General features: G+C 39.9%; 1 protein-coding gene across 6 annotated transcripts in view; it reads left to right on the plus strand.

Moving 5' to 3' along the window:
• SHPRH (SNF2 histone linker PHD RING helicase) overlaps window positions 1-26,732 on the plus strand; it is a 93,205-nt gene extending 66,473 nt beyond the window's left edge. For 3 of the 6 annotated variants that reach the window (XM_046669550.1, XM_046669551.1, XM_046669552.1), the window contains exons 26-30: window positions 14,607-14,699; window positions 15,396-15,482; window positions 16,264-16,442; window positions 21,241-21,321; window positions 22,526-26,732. In XM_046669550.1, the coding sequence (XP_046525506.1) occupies window positions 14,607-14,699; window positions 15,396-15,482; window positions 16,264-16,442; window positions 21,241-21,321; window positions 22,526-22,622 (537 nt within the window). In that variant the 3' untranslated portion in view covers window positions 22,623-26,732. Of the gene's footprint in view, window positions 1-14,606; window positions 14,700-15,395; window positions 15,483-16,263; window positions 16,443-21,240; window positions 21,322-22,525 lie in introns of those variants that run through there. The other 3 variants (XR_006889756.1, XR_006889758.1, XR_006889757.1) reach the window with 3 other exon arrangements.
• Window positions 26,733-26,963: the final 231 nt, after the last annotated feature.

A 26,963-nucleotide genomic window follows, 5' to 3' on the forward strand; every position in this document is an offset into this window, starting at 1 on the left:
GGCCATTTATTTAATGAAAAGCCTTTACTAGACGTTTTTTGTTCTTTGTTTTCCTTAAACATGCTCTTTTTTCTAAGCAAACTTAGACAAAGGACAAATCGATATATGAATGTAGAGGGAACATAGGGAATGTAAGGAGCAGTTGAGAGAATGGTGGAGCTGGCTCTTAAGCAATAGGTAGTAGAATCTTTTTCATTAATTTCTTCTCCTTCTGGGTTCTTGATGCTCTCTTCTCACTTAGTTATTTATTTTTTCCTTGGTGAGGAAGAATCACCCTGAGCTAACATCTGTTGCCAGTCTTCCTCTTTTTTTTTTGGCTTGAGGAAGATTGGCCCTGAGCTAACATCTGTGCCAGTCTTCCTCTATTTTGTGTGTGGGTCACCGCCACAGCATGGCCACTGACGAGTGGTGTAGGGCCATGCCCTGGATCCAAACCCACAAACTCAGGCTGCTGAAGCAGAGTACACTGAACTCAACCACTAGGCCATAGGGCTGGCCCCTCTTCTCACTTATTTTTGAGGATTGTATTTGATGAGTAGAATTAACTACAAGTTGAAACTGCCAAGAGTTAGGCAGTTACTAGGATGCCCCTCTCCCAAGAAAACTACAGTTGAACTAAAGAATATCTAATTGCTGTTTATTCTCGCTGTTGTTTTAATAAAACCTGAAAATCTCAGTCACGTTGCTCTTTAGTGTGTTGAGACAAACAGAATCTCAAAGTTGAAATGAACTTTCATTCATTCATTCTTTGCATACGTGTTTATTGGACACACACTGTGTGCCAGGCAGTGTTCAGGCCTCATGGCTGCAACATACAGTCATGAATAAAATAGACATGACTGCTGCTCTCATGGATTTTACAGGTTGGCAGTGGAGGGAAAGAGTTTGAGTTGAGGCAGAAAGCACAGACATTAAACAAATAATTAATGTGGTATGATGGTTGTAAGCACTACAAAAGAAAATCAGACCTAGCCTCTCTGAGAGAATGACAGTTAAGCAGGTGTCCAAAGGATGAATGGATGATCCCACCTGGGGAGAGGTAGAAGTGATCTGATGGAGAGGAGGCTGCCAGGCAGAAAAAAACAAACAAGAGCTCAGTATGTGCAAAGGTCTGAGACAAGAAGGAACTCAAATGGAACGGAATGGCTGTGGTGTAGAAAACACAGAGGAGAAAGGAATGAAATGAGCCTGGAACCTGAAGAGGGGCCACGTGGTAAAGGGCCACCTGGAGATTTGAGAATTTTTGTTTCAGATAAACAGAAAGCCGTTACATGTTAGAAGCAGAGAAGCTTCGTGATCACATTGGGATTTTTAAAAGATCCCTCTTGCTGCAGTGTGGAAATGAGATTAGCAGGGACAGAAAAGAATAGAGTAGAAGCAATTGGAGAGCTCGGTGTAGGAGGCTACAGCAGTAGCAGTGGTGGCTTGGATTAGGTTGGTGGCGGTGGAGATATAAAGAAGTGGATGCAGTCAAGAGATATTTGGAGTAAAGTTGATTAGTAAGATAGAAGGTTGGAGGGCTTGAGGAAGAAGGAGATTTCGTGAATGACCCCATGGTTTCTGACGTGAAGAACCGGATGGATCATGGTGCAGTTACTGATATAAGGTATTTGGAAGAAGGGTACATTTAGACATACTATATTTGAAGAGCCTCAAACATCCCGGTAGAACAATCCAGCAAAGTGTTAATATGTGGAGCTGGAGGTAGAAAATTCAGAGTCATTGCATAAGTGGTCCTGTGAAACCATAAGAGTGAATGAGATTACTTAAGGAGAGAAACATAGCAGTTAGCTCAGATGAGGTCCTGCTGAAGTCCACAGTTTTTAAAGGTGGAATAAAGGGAGAGGAGCTGCAAAAGCAGACCAAGAAAGTGCAGCTGGAGACATAGGCAGCCCAGGAGGGCATGCTGTCCACAGAGGCCCCAAGAAAACTCTGCTTCAGCCAGGGGCCACTTACCAGCTGTGACCAGTGAGGCTGAAGGTGGCGTCACTACAGTGTGGACTGGTTTGGCTAATAAGGGTCACTGGTGACTTCAGAAGGACCGCTCTCAGTGGAAATGTACAGGCAAAAAGCAGATTGGGAAGGAATGAGGAGTGACCAGAAAGTGAATAAGCAGAGAGAAGAAATGCCCAACTATTGTATAAATTTAGCTGTGAAGTAGAAAAGTGAGAATTGTAGCCAGAAGGAGATAGGAAGTGCAGAAAGTCCCTGTGTTGTTTTTTCAGTTTTATTTTGTTTAAAATAAAAAATTCTTGAGTATGTTTAATCTTCAGGAAAGAAGAATGGACTGAAGATATAGGGGAGAGAAGAGATAATCTGTAATAAAGTTTTCTTGAGAAAACGGGAAGGGTGTCGGTGGACAGAGAGAAAGTCGAGATCTCATTGAAATCAAGGAGCAGGTGCAGATTGGGCTGTTGAGCAAACAGACTGTAAGGGTAGGTGTCCGTACCAGAGAACAGGAGACCTTAATTAGTCCTCTTCAGAGAGGACAGGTATTCAGGACTCCAGATGTGACTGTGGGAATGGGTGGTCCAGTGAAGGTGGAGGAGGAAAGATGCTGGCAGATGCAGTGGTGAGACCTGCGTGTTGAATGGGTTGTCCAGGTGGACAAGTGCATAACGTGCAGAGTTAGTTATACTTTATGCTACTCCCCACACGAAGAACTGCTTTCCTTCTCAGTGCCCCCTCCCCCTTTCTTCCCACTTCTGTAGTTTCTCTCTTTCCTTCCCACAAAAATAGTCTTTCTTCGTCCTTTCTTCCTTCTCTTCTATCTCTTCCTCTGTCCTCAGGCATCCCAAGGACCACAGATGGCGTCCTTGGCTAGGAAGGGCTGCTGACCCTTAGGTGAAAGCATTCATCCCCGCACAGGGACGGAGCAGAAGAAAGAACTGCTGTGTCAGGCTTCATGTAGCTCATGCAGTTGATGCAGTGAGGTTTAGGAAGCGATTGCTCTGGCTACTGGTAAACAGCACAGGCTCTGTGAAACTGAGTCACTGGGCCCATCAAACCCAAACACCTGCTCATTTTATGGCAGCTTTCCTAGACACCAGGAGAGAGATCAGGACAGTTACGTTTGTTGTCCTGTTGGGACAGGATTACCAGTCATCTGTTTATTATGCTCTTTCTTTCTGTCTTTCATGGGTATAGATGAACACATGAATTAATTGAAGCATCTTGTAAAAATTTTGTAAGGTACAGAATTACTAAAGTTAATTTCCCTTTTGTCATAGATGCATATATACTTGCATTTCTTTTTTATTAAATACGTGACTGAATATTACACCTGTTATGCAAGCAAGTTTGATCCATCTTCCACATTCTCATGGTGCTTCTTGCCACATTACTTTTGCTTCTCACTGCCTTTTCTGTCACTGTTTGTGTCTGCCACTTCTACTTTCTGCCTCCTGTTCCATTTTCTGACTTCTGTCAAATTTCTGCCCTACCTGCCACCTTCTCCTTGAAGCATCTGCTTGTTGTTTTCTCAGAGTCTCACGACGCCCTTCTGACTCTCTGAAACTGTCGCACTAAATGGTCAGCTCATGTATCTCAGCACTGAGGGAGTAATCATGTGTAAGATAAAGATAGCTCTGTGTGCATAATGAAAGCTTTGAAAGTTTTATGTATTAGTTCAAACTGTTCCTAAACTTAGGGTGTTTTTCCTTTTGTGGTTGACTATCAAATCCCTGATCTTTATTAAACAATCCTGAGAAGTAATTTTTTATTTTATTAAAGTTTTTGTCTTATCTGAAATGTTTATTTCACTCTAAGCAGTCACGTCGACTCTCAGACGTATCAACCAGCATAATATAATATCATACGTAGTGCTTCATCATATGGCTGATCTCAGAGAAAAGCTATTTGGAGAACATAAAAATAGCATTAAATAATATGACATTTTTTTCTGCTAGTGTTTCACAATGTGAGGAATCCTACTGATTGACCGTAGAAATAAACCGAATGCTGAGATCACAGTGTGCCCTTCAGTGGATACATTTGCGTTACAGACTGTATCTGCCTAGCGGCAGTGTGACAGTATTCCTGAATGACCCTTGGAACCTACTGGGCATTTCACAAAGTAAACAAAATTCCCCTTGCAAGTTCTGACAACTGCCAGGCATTTGGGATGGTGAAGTAGGCCTTCTGGCAGGACATAGGCCCCACGTGGCATGTTCTCTGTGTCCTAAGTTGGCTGGGTTTCATATAAAGCATTTTTGTCACTGGAAACCCTGACCCTATAATGGACAAGATTGTTACGTCATAAGAAGTTTCTGTCCAGGAGAAGATAGACTATATGGATTTATAGCCACAGCAAAACAGCAGCCACACACAAGTGCAATGCTTCATCTTCTCAAACTTTTGAGTGACTAATAACTGGCATGCTTTTTAAAATAAAGAGTTTTTTCAAGCCCCATTCCTATAAATTTTAACTTATTAGATCTGGGATCTGGTCCAGGAATCTGCATTTTTAACGAGCAAATCTGTTGATGATAGAGATGTTTTATACAGTCCTTTTGTAGAGAAAAAAAATACAGTATTTCTATATTTATTTCTATAAGTTCCCAGAGAAGCCTAGGAATGCCATGTGTCAAATTCTACAATGTATAGAATCCTATCGTTTCCTTCCTTTTCTTTTTTTTAAGTTTTTGTTCAGTTGATTCAAAGGTGACTTGTGAAGTCTGTCTTGTACTTTCTAAATATAATTAAAATAAACTTCTAGGTGGAAAAAGAATGATTACAAAATTCTGAGTTTAAAGTTGGCATAAAATAATTTGGTAAATATAACCCACAAGTAATTATATTTAAATACGCTTAACTAAATGTTTTTATATAAGATGCTTGCACGTGAACATTGCTACATTTAGAATGCAGTTGTTTTTATCAGAAAATGTCATGAGTAAATATTATAATTGTAGAAAACAGTTTCTACTCACTGGCCAAAACTTGTAATTCTGAACTTAGTGAGTCAACTTGTGTTGAAGTTAGCAATAGCTTGCAATAAATTGAACTTGCAATAGAGACTTCTAAAATGAAAACTATAAATTATCTTTATGAAATTACCTTTGTGGAAAACTTATACTTTGTAGAGTGTAAATTCCATTAAAATGTGGAAAGGACATTACTCATGAGATGGGGCCTTTGTTTTATTCACGACTGTATCCTCAGCATCTAGAACAATGCGTAGCATGTAACAGGTACTCAGTAAGTGGATGCATGATGGATGGATGCATAAATAATTGAATAGTATTTCCATATAATATCCCTAAAGGGCTTTGTGTCCAAATAAAATTTTTAACCTTTTTGCAATTGCTAGCTTATCTCTTTGAAATCATTATGCAAAATGTTTAAAAGAATAGGGTAATATTTTGTGGCCTAGCACACTCGTAAGATTTCCCACACCCTAGGCAGAGTTTCCATTGAACTTTATTCAGGTAACATGTGAATGCTTGAAAAACCCAGCACTTGCCCCAGGAGTATGCTTGGAAATTATTCCTACTTTGTGAGACCAATCACACAAGCTGCATCACTGCGCTAAATTGTATCTGTCACTACCAACATGGGTTTTTAGCATGATGAACAGGTGCAGACCGAAATAAAACAATGTTAACTGATCTTACTCAGCTGGAACTACTATGGACAGCACAGGCACATTGAAAGAGTTAGCTCTACTTCAAAAAGAAATGTCCAGAATAAAAGTAGTGAAAGTGGGAAAATACCAAGACAGGAAATGACTTCCTCTATGGCGAACAATAATAGGAAACATTCAAGTTATTTGCAAGTTACAAACCACCAAGGAAAACTAAAGAAAGATCTACTACCTATCACCGAGTTATAATCCCAGTTGGTCATATTACTGATTACAGAACGTGGGTCTGTTTTGGGGGGAGGGGAGGGGAAAAGCTAAGTTGTGTAATTTTGTCTTCTTTAAAGTGTTGGTCCTCAGTGAGCTGAATCTTCAAAAAAATCTCTAGTCTCAAGACCTTTGATTCTTTTTTTTTAATTAATTCTTTTTTTAAGGAAGATTAGCCCTGAGCTAACATCCACTGCCAATCCTCCTCTTTTTGCTGAGGAAGACTGGCCCTGAGCTAACATCCACACCCATCTTCCTCCATTTTACATGTGGGACGCCCGCCACAGTGTGGCTTGACAAGCAGTGCATAGGTCCGTACCCGGGATCCAAACCAACAAACCCCAGGCTGCCAAAGTGGAGCGCACGAACTTAACTGCTCATGCTACCAGGCTGGCCCTTCAAAACCTTTGATTCTTATAGTATGTTTAAAAAACTGTAAAAATCAACTCAAGTAATAACTGGAAAGATGCAAATATTCTTTGTGCTCTGTTTCAGATGTGATTGCCCCACCTCTGACAAAGCTGAGACTCGGCGTCTGTGGCAGGTAGCACAGATTAGGCACCCGTTTGACCCTAGAGCAGTGAGAGACTCTGCAGGTACAATGGCTTGCAGCACGAGGGTAGTGACGTAATCCGAAGACCAACTCACTTGTGCTGAACAATTCCGATTGTATCATTGAGATAATAAGTTTAAAAGGGGCCAGAATTACAGGCCTCCCACCCATTCCCCTAAAACCCTCGTTTATCCATAAGAAATGAGGGTAGACAAAAAGCATATTGTTTATTTTTTAGTAGAAATAATTCATTCAAAATAAAACAGAACACACAAAAGTAATGCTCTGCTCCGTTCTCCCTTCTTTGCCTTGCCACTGTGACCAATTTCTATTTTTAGTTATAGACATCGTGTATGACTTTCAGTAATATATGTAAATTTTGTTTCTTGAAATACTAGCTTTAGACAGTATCTTCTGATGCCTCACTTTAAAATATGAGGAAATTAATGCATCTGTTCCTTCTTCACTCTTTCTTCTCCCCTCCACATCCTAACCTGTGTTGTAGTATCATTTTTATATTATAATGTTTATAACATTCACATTTGGTTATCTAATTATAGACATGTCTTCCAGACTAGAGAACATCAGTAAATGGTGTGTACAGCATTATAATATAAATACTGTTCACTGTAGAACCAAGTAAAGTGATTGAAGTCGTGCAGACGGGACTGTCATCCTAATCCTGTGTCATTTAAACTTTGCTTTTCAAAGAAGACTCTTCCAAGCCCCCCAGTCTAACAGAATTTGTTATTTTTTTAGCCAGCTTCCCTCATTTCTGTGTCAGCTTCATCTGGCACCGTTATCCATGTAATCCTCATTCTACAGTTCTTTTTTCACTACGTTATACTGCTTCAAGAAATTTTAGCATGCTGAGTATGTAAATGGCAAATTTCAGAGTTTTTACACTTCTGAAAATGACTTCCTTCTGCCTTCATTTTGGAGTCATAAGTGACTGACAACCCCCTTAATGTAAGACATTATTTGACATGTTGAATATGTGTATTAGTGTGTGTGTATTTCATATGTATGGAATATACATAAACTCTCTAAAGATATGGCCTGCCTCTTGACATAAGAGAGTCTGTGAGCATGAATCGTCTGTCTCTCCAATGTTTGATGAAGAATGTGACTGAGTACACTCACGGACTCCATTGTGTTGACTTTTTTCTGCTGCTGCTCAGGACACAGCAGCCACCTTTGCCCTTAATTCTACCAGTGGAGCTCAATAAGCACGACCCTCAGAATCCACAGATTTTACAAAGCGGAAGGGCTGGGAGGGGAGCGTGGACACATTAGGTAAAGAGGGAAGATAGACGGGGTGGAAGGAGGACGAAGGACTAGACCAGGGATGAGGGACGTACGGCAGCAAGCTCGCGGTTCAGGCTCATGGGCTGCCACGCCCTCCTTCCAGCTGCCCTAGTTTCCACTTTTATTGTAGAAGTTATTAAAGAAAAATGCAAAGCAACGATAGCTTTTCCGTCGTAGAGAACCATTTTTCTTTTATTTGTGTAAATCAAGTGTAAGTAGCCTTTGCTCTTGCAGTAGGGAGATCTCACATCTGCTCTCCTTCCTCTCCTTCCTTCCCTAAGTGAGGAATCTCAGCAGACAGGAGGTGGAGGGAAAGGAATAGAGTGAAGTCAACTACGGTGTATCCTCTATGCCTTATTCAAGGATTTTTCCTATCAATATTATTCTCTCCTCTTTCTCCAATAAGACTTCAGGGAATGAAAAACAGTACCTCACTCTAAAAATGCATTGGTAAAATGTTTAGGCCCAATTTGGAGGGGAGGGGTTGAATAAAGTCTAAATTAGATACTACTTGATAGCTTTTTATTATAATTCTTCCAATCTACTAAATATATGTCAAGGAAACAAAACTGAGTTTTCCATCCTTTTAACATGTTTAACAACTTTTCACTCAAAGTTTAGGTTCTCAGAATTTTACAACAGGAACCTGAGACTATAGAGCTGCCTTGTTCCAATCAGGGTTAACTTGGTGATGAAAATAAGTTTGTTTACCTATTTAGAGTAGACAAGAGCTTACAGGACATTTCTCATCTTTAGCTGTGCTACTGGACAACCTCTAGGCCAAGCTTCACGAGTAATATTCTTTGTTGGCCTTTGTTGCTAATGGCTCTTAATTGTTTTCTCATTGTCTTGACTTCCTACCCAAAAGTCTGGAGCTTTTAACTTTGTACTTAATTTTCCAGAAAGTGAAAGACCGCTGGTTTGTGTAGCTTTACAACCTTGTTTGGTTTTTTTGTTGATTAAATTAAAAGCAAGGGAGCAAAGATCTTCATAAAGAACAATTTTATGTGATTCTTTTGTTGTAAGGAAGGAGCATTCCATCCTTTTTCTTCCTTGTTGACTATAATAGGGCTCTTGGCTGCTCACCTCATGAGTGGAAAACCAGGAGAGGCACTGACTTGATCTGAGTGGTCACACTGTGTATCTCCCTTCCTGATTCCCTTGTTGACCTTAGAGAGAACTAGTGCCTCAGAGAGAACATCCACAAAGATATGGTCAAGGCAGGGCAGAGGACAGACGATGTGTCTTCACTGCAAAGCTGAGCCTTGGTCATGGATGTTTCAGAAACATGAAGAAAAACCAAGCGTTGATCATGAAGTCAGGGTTGATGGATGTATATCTGGAAGAACTGATAAGATTCGCAAGAAAGGATGGGAATGAGGAAAGGGACAAGAACTTCAGAAGAGAACAGAGGTTCTTATAATTAAATGCAACTTCATTAACCTAATATATTGTGAAATTATCTGGCAGTTTTGTGGGATTTCTATTCCCATGCACCCTCCTTCCTGATACATGTCATTCCAGCTTAACTTTGCATCTGTGTTTTTACTGGTACAGCTAAAAAGTAAGCTAAGTTAGACTGAGGCTACCAATTTACCTGTCTTGAGAATATTCTTACTCTAACACCTTGCACAGGGATAAATTGATGTCCACATGTCCTCATCCTTCTCTCGTTTGCCTTTTCTGTGATCCCCTCCAGGCCTGTCTATATATAACCCATCTCTTTCTTCCTGTTTTAATCTTTGTTAATGAAGTGAATATTTTTTTCCTGTAGCAGTGACCACATTGAATAGTCTTCTCAGAAGCAGGCAGATTTGAGCCCAAGTTCATTTATGTATTTGAGATGGAGAGAAACAGTTGAAAAAGCTGTAGAATGTGTGTAGTGCTCATTGAGATGGTATAGTCAAGCATGCACTTCAATTGCTTCCAAGCCGAACCAGCAGTGCAAACCATCCTTTGCTTTCTTCTGTGCTCTAACATGCATTCGGCTGTACCTGTTTGGGAGCAAGGGGGTGTGTCTTTTCATCTTTGGATGTCCAGTGCCTGATGTAGTTCTTGTTATTTAGGTGGACAGTAAGTTTTTGTTGAATGATAAATGAATGATTTGAATAATCAAACATGAACTTCCTGAGACGTTGGAGGGACTTGAGTGATGGGGGAAATGCGGAAGAAAGTCTGCCTACGTCTCTTCACTTTCATTGACTCTGCCCTAGACCAACCATGGTCTTTTCAGTATTATTTTGGGACTCTCACTTTTCACTTGCAAGTGAGAAAGCGCAAGCAGGAAAGAGAAAAAAACTTCGTGAATAAGGGCCTACGTGGTAGGAATCCATGATTCTGAAGATTGAGAATAAAAGCCCACCGAGTCTGCTGACTTTATTCACCTGTCCTATGGCTGCTGATGGGTAGGTGACAAAATGGTTGATCAGCATGAATGAGGTGGCACCGCCCTCCATCTGACAGCTTCCTTTAAGAGCAGTTCCAGTGATTTCCTTACACACTACCCAGCACAGAATCCACCAGGAGCCTGCTTCGTGTTAGATCGCATCCGTTGTCTTTCATGGCTGCTCTTGTCTGAGTCTCTCCAGGTTTTATAAGTGGGAAAGCTAGAGATTAATCACAAGATTTGATTTATCTATTGTTAACCATTCTGAATGAATGAAAAATATGTTGAGAATTTTAAACTGTCTTTTAACCCTCTTTTATTTTTATTTTGTTTATTCATTTGTTTTACTCAGGTGTGTTTGGGACTGAGAAGCCTAAAAGTAAATATTAAATTTTTTTGCATTAAATAAACTGAGTGAGTGTGTACTCTTTACAGAGGACCATGCTAAGCTCTAGGTGATATAAAAGTAAATGCCATTTTCTCCTTGTTTTCAAACATTATATTGACAGATGAGTGACAGAAGTGTACTATACTCTGAGGTATGATATTATGTGAAATCATACTAGACAGGACTATGGCCGGGCAGTTGATTGAGGAAAGAGCTGTTCTTCTCCAAATAAAATCTTTGATTTTCCCCTTTTGAAAGACAAAGTTAAATCTCAAGCACAGAAAAATCTAATAAAATAGTAAAGTCAAAAAATACTTACTTTTAAATCCAGATGTCATTTGTTAAGCAGTTGAGAATTTCTGTAACTAATATAATGTATTAATAGAGCGCTTTTCCTTACGTTATTGCATTTAGTACAATTAAATGTGAACTACATACAGAGAGGTAGGAAAATATTTACAACATAAATTTAACATGTAACAGTATATGAGAAGTCCTACAAATCAGTAGAAAGAATAACCCCTTTTTTTTTAATTGGCAAAGGATATGGATAGACAGTTCACAGAAGAGGAATAGAAAATGGCCAACAAATGATGTTCAAACTCACTGTCATGAAAATGCAGACTAAAAGAGAATGTGGTTCCTCATTTTGCCTATCAGATTGGCAAAAAATTAAATTTCAACAAGTGTGCAAAGAAGCAGGCACATTTAACTGTTGATAGTTAAAAGTTCTAGCATTTTTAGAGGGCAGCTTGATAAGGAATCTACCAAAATCCAAATATCTAAAAAGTTCCTTTAACCTTTGACCAACAGTTCCATTTTGACATGCCTATCCGACACAACTATTTGCAACTTGTACCCAAAGCTGTAGGGACAACCATAGTCACCGAAGTATTGTTTGTACACAAAAAAGAATGAAATCAGGGGCCAGACCTGTGGCCTAGTGGTTAAAGTTCCACGCACTCTGCTTTGGTGGCCCAGGTTCACTGGTTCAAATCCTTGGTATGGACCGACACTGCTTGTCAGCCATGCTGTGGAAGCGATCCACATACAAAATACAGGAAGATTGGCACAGACGTTAGCTGAGGGCAAATCTTCCTCAGAAAAAAAAAATGAAATCAATCTAGATATATTTTAATAAGCAAATATTTAATGAAATTGTTGAACCCTAAATATTGTGCAACCATTGAACTGAGGTAAATAAAAAGGTCCTACATGAAAAGATTGCTAAAAGACAGGGTTAAATGAAAAGGCCACGTTATAAAATATGTTTAAGAATGTTTGTGGGGTGTGTGTGCATTTTTATGTAGTAGGCTTCTAAAATACATAAGAAGGTCTAACAGGATAAATGCCAAATTCTTAGTGGTTTTCAGATAAGGAAAGGCATAAAAAATAGATATAAATTTTTTAATCCTATATACTTCTGTTAGCTTCGTTGTCGAATAAACATATATTGCTTTTTTTGTAATTTTTTTAGAGTTATCAAAAAAGTTCTTGTGATATATCTAGGAAATAGGACAGAAACCAGATCTTTACCTAACTTCTATTCAGTTTTTTTCCTACTGTTTACTACCTTTCTGTGTTACCTTTTTAGATCAATAATCCTTCGTTGTCTATAGCATTTTCTTTTCATTTGAAACAAATTATGAATTCTTGTTAAAATAGACTCGTAGAGGCAGTGGATTTTCAACATAGCATCTTGTAACTTGAAGCAATTTTTAATGATAATTTATGATAATTTAAATGTCTTCAAATAGTCTAAAACATGAAATCTTTTGTCGTGGAGAAACTGCCTTAACACATTGGTCTAACATAAGGATTATGCATTTGTTGGCTTTGTTTTCAAAAATTGTACGGGGCATGCATGCTTAAACCAAGAGCCACGGACATATACGGGCCACCCACTTTCTCCATTGTTCTCATTCTCAGTAGCCACTTTCTGTCCATCTGGAAGAAAAGGGTATTAAGCTCGGCTCACTGCCTTACACAGCTCCTGCCAAGCAGAGTTGTCCGTGCCTCGGCTTCCTTATTCTTCTGTGATCGTGGAAAGTAACTGGACTGGGCCCAAATGAGATCATTGGGAACTTCCACTGAACTGGTCAGACTTTGATAAAGGGGAATGTTTTGGTCTTTTTCTTTGTAGAGTTAGCATTCCAGCTGGGAATTTTCCCCACAAAAGATTATTCTGTTTTCTTTTCAACTTTTGTAAGAAGTAGCTTAATAGATGGAAGGGTTCATAGTTATCCTGGTATTTCACTTGAAAATATTTTTGAAAATGAGACCTTGCAAAGAACATGGATGTTTCTGTCTAAACTCCTAAATGATCATTTTAACCATGATTTCCTGTTTTCTCTTGAGATAGTTTTGCTCTTTTTTTTTGTTTTTTTTTGAGGAAGGTTAGCCCTGAGCTAACTACTGGCAATCTTCCTCTTTTTGCTGAGGAAGACTGGCCCTGAGCTAACATCTATGCCCGTCTTCCTCTACTTTATATGTGGGACGCCCACCACAGCATGGCTTTTGCCAAGTGGTGCCATGTCCGCACCCAGGATCCCAACTGGCGAACCCCAGGCCGCCAAGAAGTGGAACGTGCGAAGTTAACCGCTGCACCACTGGGCCAGCCCCAGTTTTGCTCTTATTTAAAGTAATTTTTAGACTGAAATAGGTCCCTTATATTTTTTAACTTTTCAAGTATAATTGAAAGTCTACATATCCAGAGAAATAAGTGTAGACTCAGGATTTTAGTATGAGAATTTTTAAATTTTTCCATAATGCTATCTTGCGAACTTAAAATTAGTATAGCTCTCTTCCTTGGTTTGTTTCTCTTTTTACCTTTGAGTATCTCTTCCTGTAATGGGGCTGGGGCTTGAGGAGAAGAGTAGTGCTGCTGTGAGAATATTTCTGCTTCTTTCTGGTTAGATCTGCCCCCTTGTGAGTAGTCTGTGTCATTATAGTGCTCATGTTTAAGGTCTCAGAAAGATTGTAAGTTGCTCTCTACTATTTGCCGGGTGTTGGGCTCAACGTTTGTATGCATTTTCTCATTTAACCATCACAACAACCGTTGGAAATGAATATAATTATCATGCTGCTTGGCAGCTGCGGAAACTAAGGCTTAAAAAAGTTGGAATTTGTAAGACTTTGAGATGCAGAACTGGCAGTTGAATTCAGATTTGTCTCACTCAGAAGTCCATGCCTTAATCTCCGTGTCATACCATCTCCCAGAGCTTTCCAGGAGGGACACTTTCTCAGTGAAGCCTACAGAAACGCTTGCCTTGGGGCCGGCCCGTGGCCGAGTGGTTCAGTTCATGCGCTCTGCTTCTGCGGCCCAGGGTTTTGCCGGTTCAGATCCTGGGAGCGGACATGGCACCACTCGTCAGGCCATGCTGAGGCGGCATCCCACATAGCACAACCAGAAGGACCTACAACCAGAATATACAGCTGTGTACTGGGGGCCTTTAAGGGGGAAGAAGAAGGGAAAAACAAAAAAGATTAGCAACAGATGTTAGCTCAAGTGCCAATCTTTAAAAAAAAAAAGCTTTATTCATTTTCTTATTTTCACACTCATAGTGGAAATGGATTATTGAAAATGCCAAGAGCACTCTTTAAATATTTATCTAGCTTTCTATACATCTGCTTCAGTCCACGGGGACATCATTTGTCCCTCTGTCATTGTCCTTTGTCATGCCACTGTGAGAAAGGATTCTTTGTGCATCAGATCCTGCGCTGTTTGCTTATGTAGGAGTTTTGATTCATTGTATTCTTACCATTTCCACCACCATAATAGCTGAAGAACAGAGTGTTTTTGAATATCAGATCTTCTTATCTAAAGTAATGAAATTTTGTAACTACAAAACCTAACCGCTTCACTAAAAAATTATATCTTCAGGGTCATAGCACTGTGTGCCTTTCTGGTGTACTTTTATAGTTGATTCTCTCAGGGTATAAATTTTGGAACTTCTGCAATTTCAGACAAAAGAAAATTTCCAGCAAATACAAAATAAAAAAGGATAGACACATATGCACCTGCCCTATACTTTTGATAATAAAGTGTTTTATGTTGGTTTTCCATTCCACTGTTATCTACATTTTATTTGATAGTAATGTGTCTTCTCCCTTGTGTTCAAAGGGCAGCCATTCTACCAAGGTGGAAGCTGTGGTCAGAACTCTGAAGAGAATCCAGCGTAGAGATCCAGGGGCTAAGGCGCTCGTTTTCTCAACGGTATAATCATTTGCATTCTGTCTTAACTCAGACTGGCTTTCTGTCTCTGACCAGTTTATATCTGAGAACTAATTGTTACTGTTTGCCAGAATACACTTGAGACGCAGAATTACTAATAGGTTTTTCCACGTTACCTTTTTTTCTATGTTCATAGGTCAGAATTATCTGTACAGAAATTTGATGCTGCTTCACAAGGCAATTCCTACAGCTGCATCTCATGTTTTTCTATTAATTTTACTTAGGGATTTTCTTATATTAATATTTTTAAAATTGAAAATTGTAACCTTGGAAGTCTCATTTCACAAATGAACATGATTGTTTAAAAAAAAGAAAATCTACTGAATGAAGTATTGAGTAAAAATTCTAGTTTTCATTTTTGAAAGATAAGTAACTACATCCATTAAGCACTTCATTATTTATTTTCTACTACTTTTGTTTATCTTAATTCATTTCTTGAAGACAGTCCTGTTTTTTACTCTATCTTTAACCAGCATTTAATTTAAAACAAAAAAAAAAACCCACAACCGTTTCAAGATTGAACTAAATAATATTGATGGTGCTTCATTTGAAGGTTTTGTTTTTGTGTTTGTTTAGTTCTGAGATAGAAAATCATTTTGATTTAATCCCTTTTCATATCTGCTTCATATGAAAGCTGTGTGTAAATATTTGTTTTCTTATTGTTTTCTGTGCTTTTAGTGGCAAGATGTATTAGATATTATTTCAAAAGCTCTCACTGACAACAGCATGGAATTTGCACAGATCAGTCGTGTAAAGACATTTCAGGTACGTCCAGAGATTTTACTCATATTTTCGGAGTGGATTCAGTTGCAGATTAAAGCTGCTGTTAACTAGCTTACTTGAATTTATTGTATTGTGTTATATATAGACATAAACTCCAGGATTTGAGTTCTTGAGTAACTATAAAATTAACATTCAAAAGCAAAGTAGGGAAACTGTAGTTATTTTCTTCTATTCGGTTATACCCAGCAGCAAGACCATTTGTTAAAGATCTCCTGACTTGAGGTGCTTTTCTTTAATAGAGGAAAAGATGGCCTCTGATCTGCCTTTTGAATGGACAGGGGCCTCATGCCCCTGGGATTGGGTTCTAAAGACACTGTATCAGGCAAGACTGCCTAAGTTCAGGTTGTCCTTACATGACACCAGCACAGTGACAGGTGCACACCCTAAGAGACAAACACAGAAAGACCAAGTGACAATTTAGCAGATTCACGTCTTTATCTCATACTCATTCTAACACATTCTTTCGCTTTCTGGCTCTCTTTGTCCTCTAAGCTTGTATAGTTTAATGTTTATGCATCCCATACACATATCTTGTGACGCCACTATATACTGTAAAGGACAAGAGAGCTTATGTGACACTTTTCCTCATAAAGTCCAGCAGACAGTTTACATTTTCTAAAATTGGTATTTTACTTTTTATTTTCTTAGTTATTACATTTCACAATGACCTGGATACCATTAGGCATATTTAATATGAGCTATAATATACTGCTCTTATTTTTAACTGATCCAGCTAAAATTTAAATGTACCTTTCTTTTTTAGGAGAACCTTTCAGCATTTAAATATGATCCCCAAATCAATATTTTGCTGCTGCCCCTGCACACAGGTTCTAATGGATTAACCATCATCGAAGCAACTCACGTTCTCTTGGTGGAGCCCATACTGAACCCTGCCCATGAGCTTCAGGCCATAGGAAGGGTGCACCGAATTGGACAAACAAAGTAAGGACTATAATTAATGTCAGTCACGTTTGCTTCACGTTTCTCCGATACGAATCAGCATTTAAACTCTTCATTTATGTTCATCATAACCTAATCATTTTGCTTACCTCCTTATTTAATTTTCAAGTATTATATAACCAAAAGACATCTTGAGATCTCCAACCCTCCCTCCTCCAAGCAGCAAACACCCCACATTCTCCCAGATTTTTGTCTTCCCTCCTTCAGAAACTACCCTGATCACTTCATCAAAACAGTTCTTAAAATGCTTAAGACAACTGTGTGGTGGAAGGCGTCCATCATGACTCTGAGAAGAGTTGATGTCTGAATACCTAACGTAGCCCGTATTTGCAAGAAGGCATATGTCAGGCACGACTGGAAACAAATAGCTCCATTTTAAATTCTTCCCTTTAGGAAAAGACAGCCCCCCAGGTCCACTCTGAGAGAGAATTAGATTTAGTTTAAGGCCCAGAGCAAACCTAAGGTGAGTATTTATAGTATATGTTACTTTTATTAAAGTATCAGAATGGACAATTATCTTTCATAAGTCATTTCAGATGTATTACCTCCTGGATGTGCGATACCTTGAGTGTTTAAAAAAAAAATACATCCATACTGAGCACTCATTAAATAAATATTGACTGAGCACCTCCTATATAACAGGCATTATGTTAGATAACATTCAACTGAATAAGACGTAATGTGTTGCCCCAAGGAGGTTAGTGTGTAGGATGGGAAACAGATGACTTACCATGTTACTGCGGAGTGTTCAGACATGTGGCTAGAAGTACTGTGGTCACAAAAGGAGGGAGTGATGGGTTGTGTGCCAGAGAAACAAGAAGGGCTTCATTAGGTTCAGTCTTGAGGGAATAATTATTTCAAAGTTGGGCTAGAGAAGGGGGTTCATGCAGCCAAAGAGAGTTGCATGTGCACAAACACAGCGGGGAGAGCAATGTGGTATTTCTAGGGGCTGTGAGGAGTTTGGAGCTGCTGGAATATAAAGTATGAGGAGAGGAGTGGCAGGAGATGAGGTCTTGTGTGCCCTAATCAGCAATATAGACTGCTCTGTAAGCCATAGCCGGGAGAGCAAATGATGAGTTTTCATTTTAAGCAGGAAAGAGACCTGTTCTTCAAACAAACCCTTAGCACATATGGCAAAGTAATATAATTGTAGTAAATGCAAGCTTGTTCTAAAGTATTGCCAAGTGTCATGGAAAATGCAGTCACGTCTTAGCTGGTTGTGTTTTTTGTGTGTTTGTTTTGTCTTATATTTTTAAACATTGACTTCTTGTCTTATCAGTGTTTCTAAAGCATGTACTGGACTGATCTCAGCTGTGAGGCCACAGTCTAAACAGGCCATTCCACACGGCCCCTCAGCACCGCTGTGCATCCCTAGTCAGTGGATTGTTCTGCCTTCTGAGGAGACTGTCTGAAGTCTTTGTATCTTCCTCCTCCCCGTTGACGGTGATCTTGCCTCATACGGGGAAACATGCCGTCAGATTAGAAGGCCCTCATCTTTCATCACCCCCTTGCACAGTCTGCCTGCATTAATGCTCACGTACTTCATCCAGTACGTTTTTGTTGAGCGCTTCTGTGTGCCAGGCACTGGTCTAGGTACTTGAGATGCCTTCATGGAGCTCAAATTCTAGTTGTAAGGGGTTGGAAGACGGACAGATGGTAAACAATAAACATAATAAGTAAACACAGGCCATGTTAGGAGTTGGAGAAGTAGAGCAGGTGAGGGGATTAAGAGCACAGGTGGCTGGGCAGGAAGGCATGGAAGGTCGTATGGGGAAGGTGACATCTGAACAAGGAGATGAGCAATGAGATAAAGAAAAGAGAGGAAGTCATGCAGAGGTCTTAGGGAAGAGCGTTCAAGTCGACAGCACGCTCGGCGCAAAGGCCCTGAGGCAGGAGTGTGCCTGGTGTGTCTGAGGACTGGCACAGCGCCGACTCGCTGGAGGAGAGTGAGCGAAGCGGGGAGAAGTAGGAGGTGAAGTCAGAGGGCTTGGAATGGGGCTGTTATATGGGCCCAGGAGGCTTTCGCTGCGTGTGAGATGGCGAGTCCCTGGAAGGCTCGGAGCAGGGGGTGACTGTGATCTAACCTAAGTGCTGAAAGAATCCTGAGTGCGATGTTGAGGCCTGGGGGAAGGGCAGCATGGAAGAGGAAAAGCAGGGAGAATGGTTAGGAGGCTGTTGCGGTAGTCCTGGTGAGAGCTGAAGGTGACCTGGACCACGTTAGAAGCAGCGGACGGAGTGAGAAGTGGTCAGGTTCCGGATAGAGTTTGAAGGTACACAACCAATAGTATTTGTTGACAGGACATGGGTGTGAGTCAAGGTTAACACCATGGTTTTTGGCCTGGACAACTAGAGGATAAAGTAGCTTTCAGTTGAGCTGGGAAAGACTGCAAGGTGGAGCAGGTTTGGTGAGAGAAGAACAGAGTTTATTTTAGATAAAAGTTTGAGATGTTTATTAGACGTCCAAGTGGAAATTTCTCTTCTGTAATTGGACACACAAGTCCAGAGTTCAGGAGAGAAATCTGGACTATAGACATGCATTTGGAAGTCACCAGCAAGTAATGGTATTTTTAAGTCATGAGACTGAATGAGATTTCCTGCAGAGTGAGAGTAGATAGAGAGGAGGACCAAGGACTAAACTCCCGAGCCCACCAAAGGTAAAGGCTCTGGGAGAAGAGGAGGAACCAGCAAAAGAGACAGATAAAGATCATGCGGTGAGTTAGGAAGAAAACCAGAAGAGAGAGGTGTCCCGGGAGCCAAGTAAAGGCTGTAACTCAGGAGGAGGATGTGATCCACTGTGTCATCCTGTCGAAATGTCAAATAAGTGAGAATTGAGAAGTGATCATTAGATTTAGCAGCATGGGGGTCAAAGCCAGTTTTGGTGGAGTGGTGGGGGTGATAGCCTGATTTGAGTGTGAGAGAGAATAGGATTTTATTTCTTTATTAACAGACACTTATGTAACAGAGAGAGTAACTTGCCCCAGGTCACATAGCTGGTAAACGTGGCAGGCTTCAGACACAGCCATTCTGCCTCCACAGTCCATGCTTTTACCCACAATGCACTGCTGCCTCTGTGTCACTATAGGACTAGTATTTTGAGGAGTTTTGCTGCAAAGTACAGAGGAAAGGAAGAGAGTGGGATCAAGAGAGGGGCTTTTTTTCCTCTCATGTGGGAGAAATAATAAGAGAATGATTCATTAGAGGCAGAGAAACTAGTGAAGCAAGAGAGGAGGGAGAATGCTGGCGCAGTGTCCTTGAGCAGGCGAGAGGTCTGAAACTCAGGGCTGGGGATTGGCTTTGGGCAGGAGCATGGATCTTCCTTCTGTAGCAATAGGCAGCAAGGCACGCTGTATTCCTTCCCTTTTATTGTGGTGGAAGAAGTGTCCCTTTTCTTTCAAAAGCCAGCCATTCCACTTGTCCTGGATCCCATCCCTTCTCATCTTCTCAAGGATGTTCCTTTTGTAATACATTACCATATTCATATGCCTTAATATCTATCTTTAAAATAAAGTCACTCCCCTCCATTCCGCCTCCACCTCCACTTCCTTACCTCTCATTCTCTCTCACCCTTTCTGGTTGGGTTTTTGTCCCCACCATGCCACTAAAATGAGGCTCCCAGTGTTATTAATGTCCTACTTCTTGCCAGTGGTTCCTGAGGGTTCTTTTTCCCTCTGTACACTCTTTAGGTGAACTCCTCCACGTCCAGAGCTTTAAGTAGCATTTATATGTGGATGCTTCTCTAATGGATGTCCCCCAGCCCAGACATGCCCATTTAGCTCCTGTCCCAGATTCATATATCCAGTTCTGTCTCTGCACATGAATCTATGAACTCTACACCTCCCTTTCCATACCTATCTAATAGAAAACTCGAGATTAACAAGAGCAGCCCAAGTCTTCCTCATCTTATAATGTGGCACTGTCATCTATAGTTTCTCAGACCGGAAATCCAGGACTCTTCCATGTTTCTCTCTTCATACGTCACATCCAAACCATCATTTAAGTCTTGTTGGCTGTACCTCCAAAAGGTATTCCAGACCTGCTGACTGCCTGCTGTCTCCACAGGGACAGCCGTGGTGCAGTCCACCCTCTTGCCTGGACGACTACGAAACTTTCTAACTGGCTTCTCTGCCTCCACCCCTGCTGCCCCACAGTCCATCATCCCACAGCAGCCAAAGGGATTTCGAAAGTATAACCAAGTGCAGCTCCAGTCATGCATAAAACCCACTGATGGCTTCCCCTTATAACCACAATAAAATCCAGATTCCTGCCGTGTCCTACGAGATCCTCATGATCTGACCTCTGCCCCCTCTCCACTCTCATTGGCACCTCTCTACCCCTCATTTACAATAGGCTGCTGCCATGCTCGCCTTCTTTCTGTCCCCGGACCATTTTCAGCTTGTGCCCAGCATATTCTCTTCAAGTCCTTCCCAGGACTTGGCATGTATTTACTGTTTCTTCTGTTTCAGTGCTCTTCCCACTCCTACCTTGCTTAGCGTCCTCATTCCCATCAGTCATGTTTCAACTCATGTCAGCCTCCTCATGGCATTATCTGGACCTGACACTGTCTCAGTTGTTTATGTGTTCATTGTGTGTCTCCCTCATTGGACTGTTAGTTCATTGAGATTAAATAGTTTGTTTTATTCACTGCTGATCGCCCCCCAGCACCTTGATTAGTACCTGCCGCAGAGAGCACCACCTGACTGACAAATACAGCATGTAATAGATGCAGTCTGTCTGTTCTAACTCGATGTTTTTAAACTTCTCATTGTTACGTACCTTCTAGACCTACCATTGTACACAGATTCTTAATTAAAGCAACGATAGAAGAAAGAATGCAGGCCATGCTGAAAACTGCTGAGAGGAGGTAGGTGGCAGGGGACTGCACGTCCATGGGGGGTTTTCAGTGTGTGTAAGATGCTGTCAGCGTTTGGAACTTCTCCGCTCACATCACCACTTAGTAAACCAATAGATATAAGTACCAGTACTTTCTGAAAGCAGGGTATGACATTTTACCCATTCAGTGCTTCCCAGTCAGTGCTCGGGACATTTTAATTTTTGAGTTAATTTATCAATAGGGATTGTAATGTTTAAAAGTATCCAGACTATCCTACATTTCTTTGCCACATTGAATTACTTTTTAAATGAGGTCTGTCTTTATGCTCCACCTCAAAGCCTTAGTCTGATATCTATAAAACCAAACTTACACTGCTCTATACATCACTCTTTTAGTCACGTGCGGATGGGAAGGTCTGGCTGTAAAACTCGGCTGGTCATCCTGGTGTTAATTCCAAAGGCAGAAGAGCAGCAGAGAGACCAGAACAGCATTTATTTTAAAAACTTAACTTTGGAATCATAAGACTTCCTAGTATTTATTCCATAATTTTTCTTTAAAGTCATTTTGAAAACATAAACAAATGTCTTACTCCCTCCTTGTGAGATGGATGCGACTGGGAAATGCACACAGGGGACCATGGCCTTAGAAGGGACTGCTGCCGCAGAGCTACTGCGCGCAGCCAAGAAGCAGTTTGAATTCAGAAATTGTCTTCCGTGGGTGGCATCTGGGAAGGAAGGAGGCTACCACAGAGCTTTTTGCCTCAAACGTGAAGGCTTTTTGTTATTGATGTTTCCATATGTAATGGAATTCAGTGATTATATTTAAACTGCCTCGATAAAATAGCAGAAGAGCTGTTGAAATTCTCTCGAAACAAATTAACTTTGGATAGTAAGAAGGTAAATTGTAAGGTGAGAGCCTTTGTAGCAGTTGGCAGGGGTTTTGTTTCTTTGTTTCATTAATGGCGCAGAGAAAAAACATTTTACGACAAAGTCTAAAAATAATACATAGAAGTCTTCACTAATTTAACTGGCTGTCATCATGATCCCATCCCCTCCTCTCTTCTGCGAGTCTCTCCTGGCTCACTCACACCACTTAGGAACAAATGTGTTCTTACATTCTTATAAGAATATAGCATTCTTATATTGGTATATGACTAGAACAATAGATAAGGCAAATATAGTAATTTATTCCCTGGGGTTTCTTTCTGACTCTGCTCACCTGGGAAATCCTGCAGTCACACGAACTCGTCGGCGAAGCATTCAGAGGCCTCCGTCTTGACCGTGGCTGATCTGGCAGACCTGTTTACCAAAGAAACTGAAGAACTTGAATGAAGTCCCCTTGATTCAATCCACAGACTTTTATGTATCTCAAAACATTCGTAGCTTCTAGAGCAAAGTTAGAAGAAAAAATCCAGTAGATGTGAGTCAATGCCGTTTTCATTTGAATGAATTTCTCTTTTTTAGTTGTATAATGTTCTAGTAGTTGAGTCCTTTTCAATATACTGTTTCCAAAAGATCTATAAAGATTTTTAATTTTACTCTCCTAATAAAACATTTATTTTTGTTCCAAAGAATATCTATATCTGAGGGAATTAAGAGAGGTAATGTGTACTTTTCTTTTGCTAAGATCAGTCTTTAAAAGGGTTGGACTAAGAAAGTAAACTAGTCTAGTTTTATATGACCTGGTATATTTAACCAATATAGATCTCACTTTGGGGAGGGCCTTCAGTGTCTTTAGCAGATGATTCCCCAATGTTTCGTTAGTCATATTTTAAGTAAATGGTGAATTGTATGAACTCCTAGTTATTTGAGTAGGTTTAGACCGTAGCTCCACGCGTAGTAACTTTACAGTAATAGAACTCTTCACAATAAGTTCATATTAGGCAATTTGTTCTTTTCTCTGTACCTTGCTACTAAAAATCAAACCACTGAATAGTTTCCTGTTTCTATTACATGGTAAAGAGTGTTGATGTAAGCAGTTTAAGTAGCTTTTTTAAGGGTATTAATGTTTACCTTAAAATTATCTAAACTGCTTCCTCTACTTTTGATTTTTCCTTTTAAGTTTTTACATGTCTAAAGATTGACGTATCTGTAAATATTGCAATTTTTGTAATTTTAGTTCTTATCGTTATAACATGGAAATATGGCGGGGGGTTTTTAGTCATCATTATACTGATGTGTTGGATTCTTTTCCTTTCCCACATTCCTGTGTGACTAGACTTTAAACTACTAACATCTAAGTTGATGATGAGGTTTGTTATGTTATTCCGCTAGGACTTCCCTCAAGGCCTAGTATTTGATGTGTGGAACAGAAGATGTCATATTCACATAAGCAAATAATTGCAAATGATAATAACCTAGGTTTTCTTCTTCTGTGAAGAATGAATGGACTTTGAAATTGCTAAATAAGGAATAGCTTGTGTTCTAGCCCTTTGATGCAATACAAATGTGCTTGTTTTGTTCTCTTTGAGCTTCCGAGTTTTAAATGGCCCTCAGGACTCATTAGCTCCTACTTAGCTGCCCAGAAAACTGTAGTAGAAATATCCCTGGGTCACACTGTCCAAGAGGCTCTGGTGCTCAGTTAAGGTGCATTTTCTTAATCTAGGTTTATGGGGTGACATAATTCAACTGAAGAAAACACATGTTTTTTGGTGCTTATTCTTCAGTTAAAGGGAGATATGCATTGATTCTTTTATAGGAAATTAAACAGAACTATTATTTTTGTAGCTCTTGACATATTATAAAGAGCTTTCCTATACATTCACATGTTTAATTTGCCCAACAATCCTGTGAAGTTGGTATAATTAATATCATTCCTGTTTTAAAGGTAGAGAACTAAGGTTCGGAAATACTGAGAGACGTGCCTCTGACACGTAGCAAGTAAATGGTGGAGCCCAGGTCCCCGACTCCAGCTCTCATGTTCTTTTCTCAATCGTATGTCATGCTGAGACTCAGAAGGTCCATGGTTATAATTTAATGATGAGCATATTTCAATATTGATGAGAACATTTCAATATTTCTTTTTGTTTTTTTCCTAGGATTCCTTTTTAAGCTCAAGTTTTAGGGAAAACAATTTGATATGTTTCAATTTTGTAAAAAAAAAAGTATATATATAAATATGAAAATATAGCTATCTGTATTAGAGAAAAACTGTTCTTATTTATTTCTGTAAGATATCAATTAAATAAATATTTTAGTGGAAATTGAAATTTGGGGATTGATTTAATTTCTGAGCTGTAGAACGTGCAGCGTGGGTTTTTTGTTTTGGTCTCTCAACAAAAGATGTAAAAATTGTTTCTACAGAATTTTATATTTCACAGCCTTCTGTTATTTCTTCAAAACAGTTGTGACTATTCTTCCACATAATTGTTGGAAACAAATACAGATCTAATCCCCACATGTCCTTGGCTGCAAACAGAAAACTTTTCTGTTTTCTTCCTCCATCACTTTATGTTCTCTGAAATATCACTGTGCTCACAAGTAGTTGTTCTTCAGTGGGTGCTGGACTGACGAACCAGCGAGGGAAAATGACGTAATCCCAGTCCTTAGAGAGCTTGAGCTCGTCTGGACCTGGGGACGCACTCTCTGCTGATGAATCCAGGTGAGCTTACTTGGCCTGAGAACTGACTCATAGACGATGTAAAATACATGTACCTAACTCCATGGTCTTTTGCCTCAAACCCAGATAGTTTTACTATGCTAATTGCAGCTTCAGCTTTTCTCTTTGATGTGCTCTAGACAGAATGATCCATGCGTTTAGTTTCAAGCCTTAGTCCCTTTCATATCACCTTAATAACAACAAACTAAAAACTCTCGACAAAATGATTCGACATGTAACCACAAATTCTTTACAAATAATTATGAAACGTAATACTTATCAAAATACTTAGGAATTGAATTTAGCAATGCAAGGTTCATCATCAACTCAAGCTACTCTTTCAAGTGGACAAACTTCTCTTGCTCTCATTTGCTGGTTCTCCCAAGATTTAGTGTGCTAGAGTTCTTGATGTTTATTAAACTACAGGATAACCTTTGAAAATGCAAAACCACCTATGCTAAAGGACCTCAGGCTTCGTTAAACTGAATAAAAAATCTTTCAATTTTTCTAGAATTTAAAACAAAATCCCACAATAATATGCCATTTCATAAGGTTTAACTGGCATACCACTGTGAAAATGAAGTCATTAAAACAGTACAGTACAAGCAATGCATTTTAAGCCTATGTACTCTGATAAAGGAAATCTTCAATAATATTTCTTCAAAGCGAGATGAATTAACTCTGTGTTTTATAAAATTTGCAAGAATCTCCGTGTACCTCTGTCACGTTGTGAGGCCCACATGAGTGCTGTCACGTATAGGGTTGAATGTGACCCACTTGCAAGCCTCCCTTTAGAGGAGGGCTGGGTGAGTAATTGATCACCCCAAAGGGAATTCAGGTCTCACAATAAATAGGTTTGTGGTGTTGCCTCCGAGTTATAGAACAGATAATGTCACATAGAGAAAACAGCATGAGAACTTGGCAGGGACCGAAGGTGGCGTCCCCAGCCTTCCCTGGCCTTCAGTGAGCCTTTCAGAGCCACGCATATCTAGTCTTTGAAGGGCCCACACCATCCCTGGGATCCTAGTCCATTGTTTAATATCAGTGACTCGCGAGACTGATTTTGTTTGTGAAAACTGACTTTGTTATATTCAAACCAAACCCTTTGTGCTGCAGCTTATGCTTTTTTGTTGCAAAAGAGAAATCAGATTTAACCTTCGTTCTCTGTCATAATCCTTTGTACAGGTAGCTATTGTTATGAAATTGTTCACTAACTTTCTTTCTGCCTATCAGATATTCCATTCCTTCAGCCTTTTCTTAAAAGTCTTCCTGTCCAAACCGCTTTGGTGTCTTTGTAAACCTGCCCTGATGCTCCACGCCCCCACAGAGCCTCTTCAAGGAACAGTTGTGTCCAAGGATGTGTTCTCAACGTGTGGATCCTTCCAGATCTGTGAATTGTGTGCCTCACAGTTCTGACCCCTGACCCCTGACCCCTCCAGTGCCTTAAGGAGCTGACATTTGTACCCAGATTTCCTTAGGAATCTAGTTTCTCCTCACTTCATTAATAACTTATTTAGGGTGTATCTACTGAGATTACCTGTGCTGTTTTCAAGACCTAAATTTAGTTTGTATTTACCACATCTCTAATTCTGTACTCAGAACTGTAAAGGCACCCTAAGCCCCTTCTGTTTCCCAGCTTCCCATAATCACAGTGCTACATCCAGTTGTTTTTCCAGACTCTTCATAAAAATTTCCATTGACTAAGATGAGGGCATTGCTGCCTCTTGGTCATGTTGAATAGCTTTTCCCTTTACTGTCACAGAATGATGTTTTCTCAGTAAATGCAAACCTATGTTTTAAAAGGGAATGTATTTTAGTTCCTGATCTTGCTTTATTGTATCAGAATGTTTATCAATGATTGGCTATTAAACTGGTAAAGCATCATTGTAGAATATTGTATTTCCTTTACACATCCTCAACGCTTTTCACTTTTTAAATCCTTAATTGATAATCAAATTACTACTTATATCTGCAGGTGACCATTTCTACCCTGCACTCAGGCTCAGTTTCCCAGAGCATTGCCTCCCGCGTGAGATGGTTCAAGTAAAGACATCACATGGCATTTCTGTCTTCCT

This window comes from Equus quagga, chromosome 8 (genome assembly GCF_021613505.1).
Source record: "Equus quagga isolate Etosha38 chromosome 8, UCLA_HA_Equagga_1.0, whole genome shotgun sequence".
Taxonomy (NCBI): domain Eukaryota; kingdom Metazoa; phylum Chordata; class Mammalia; order Perissodactyla; family Equidae; genus Equus; species Equus quagga.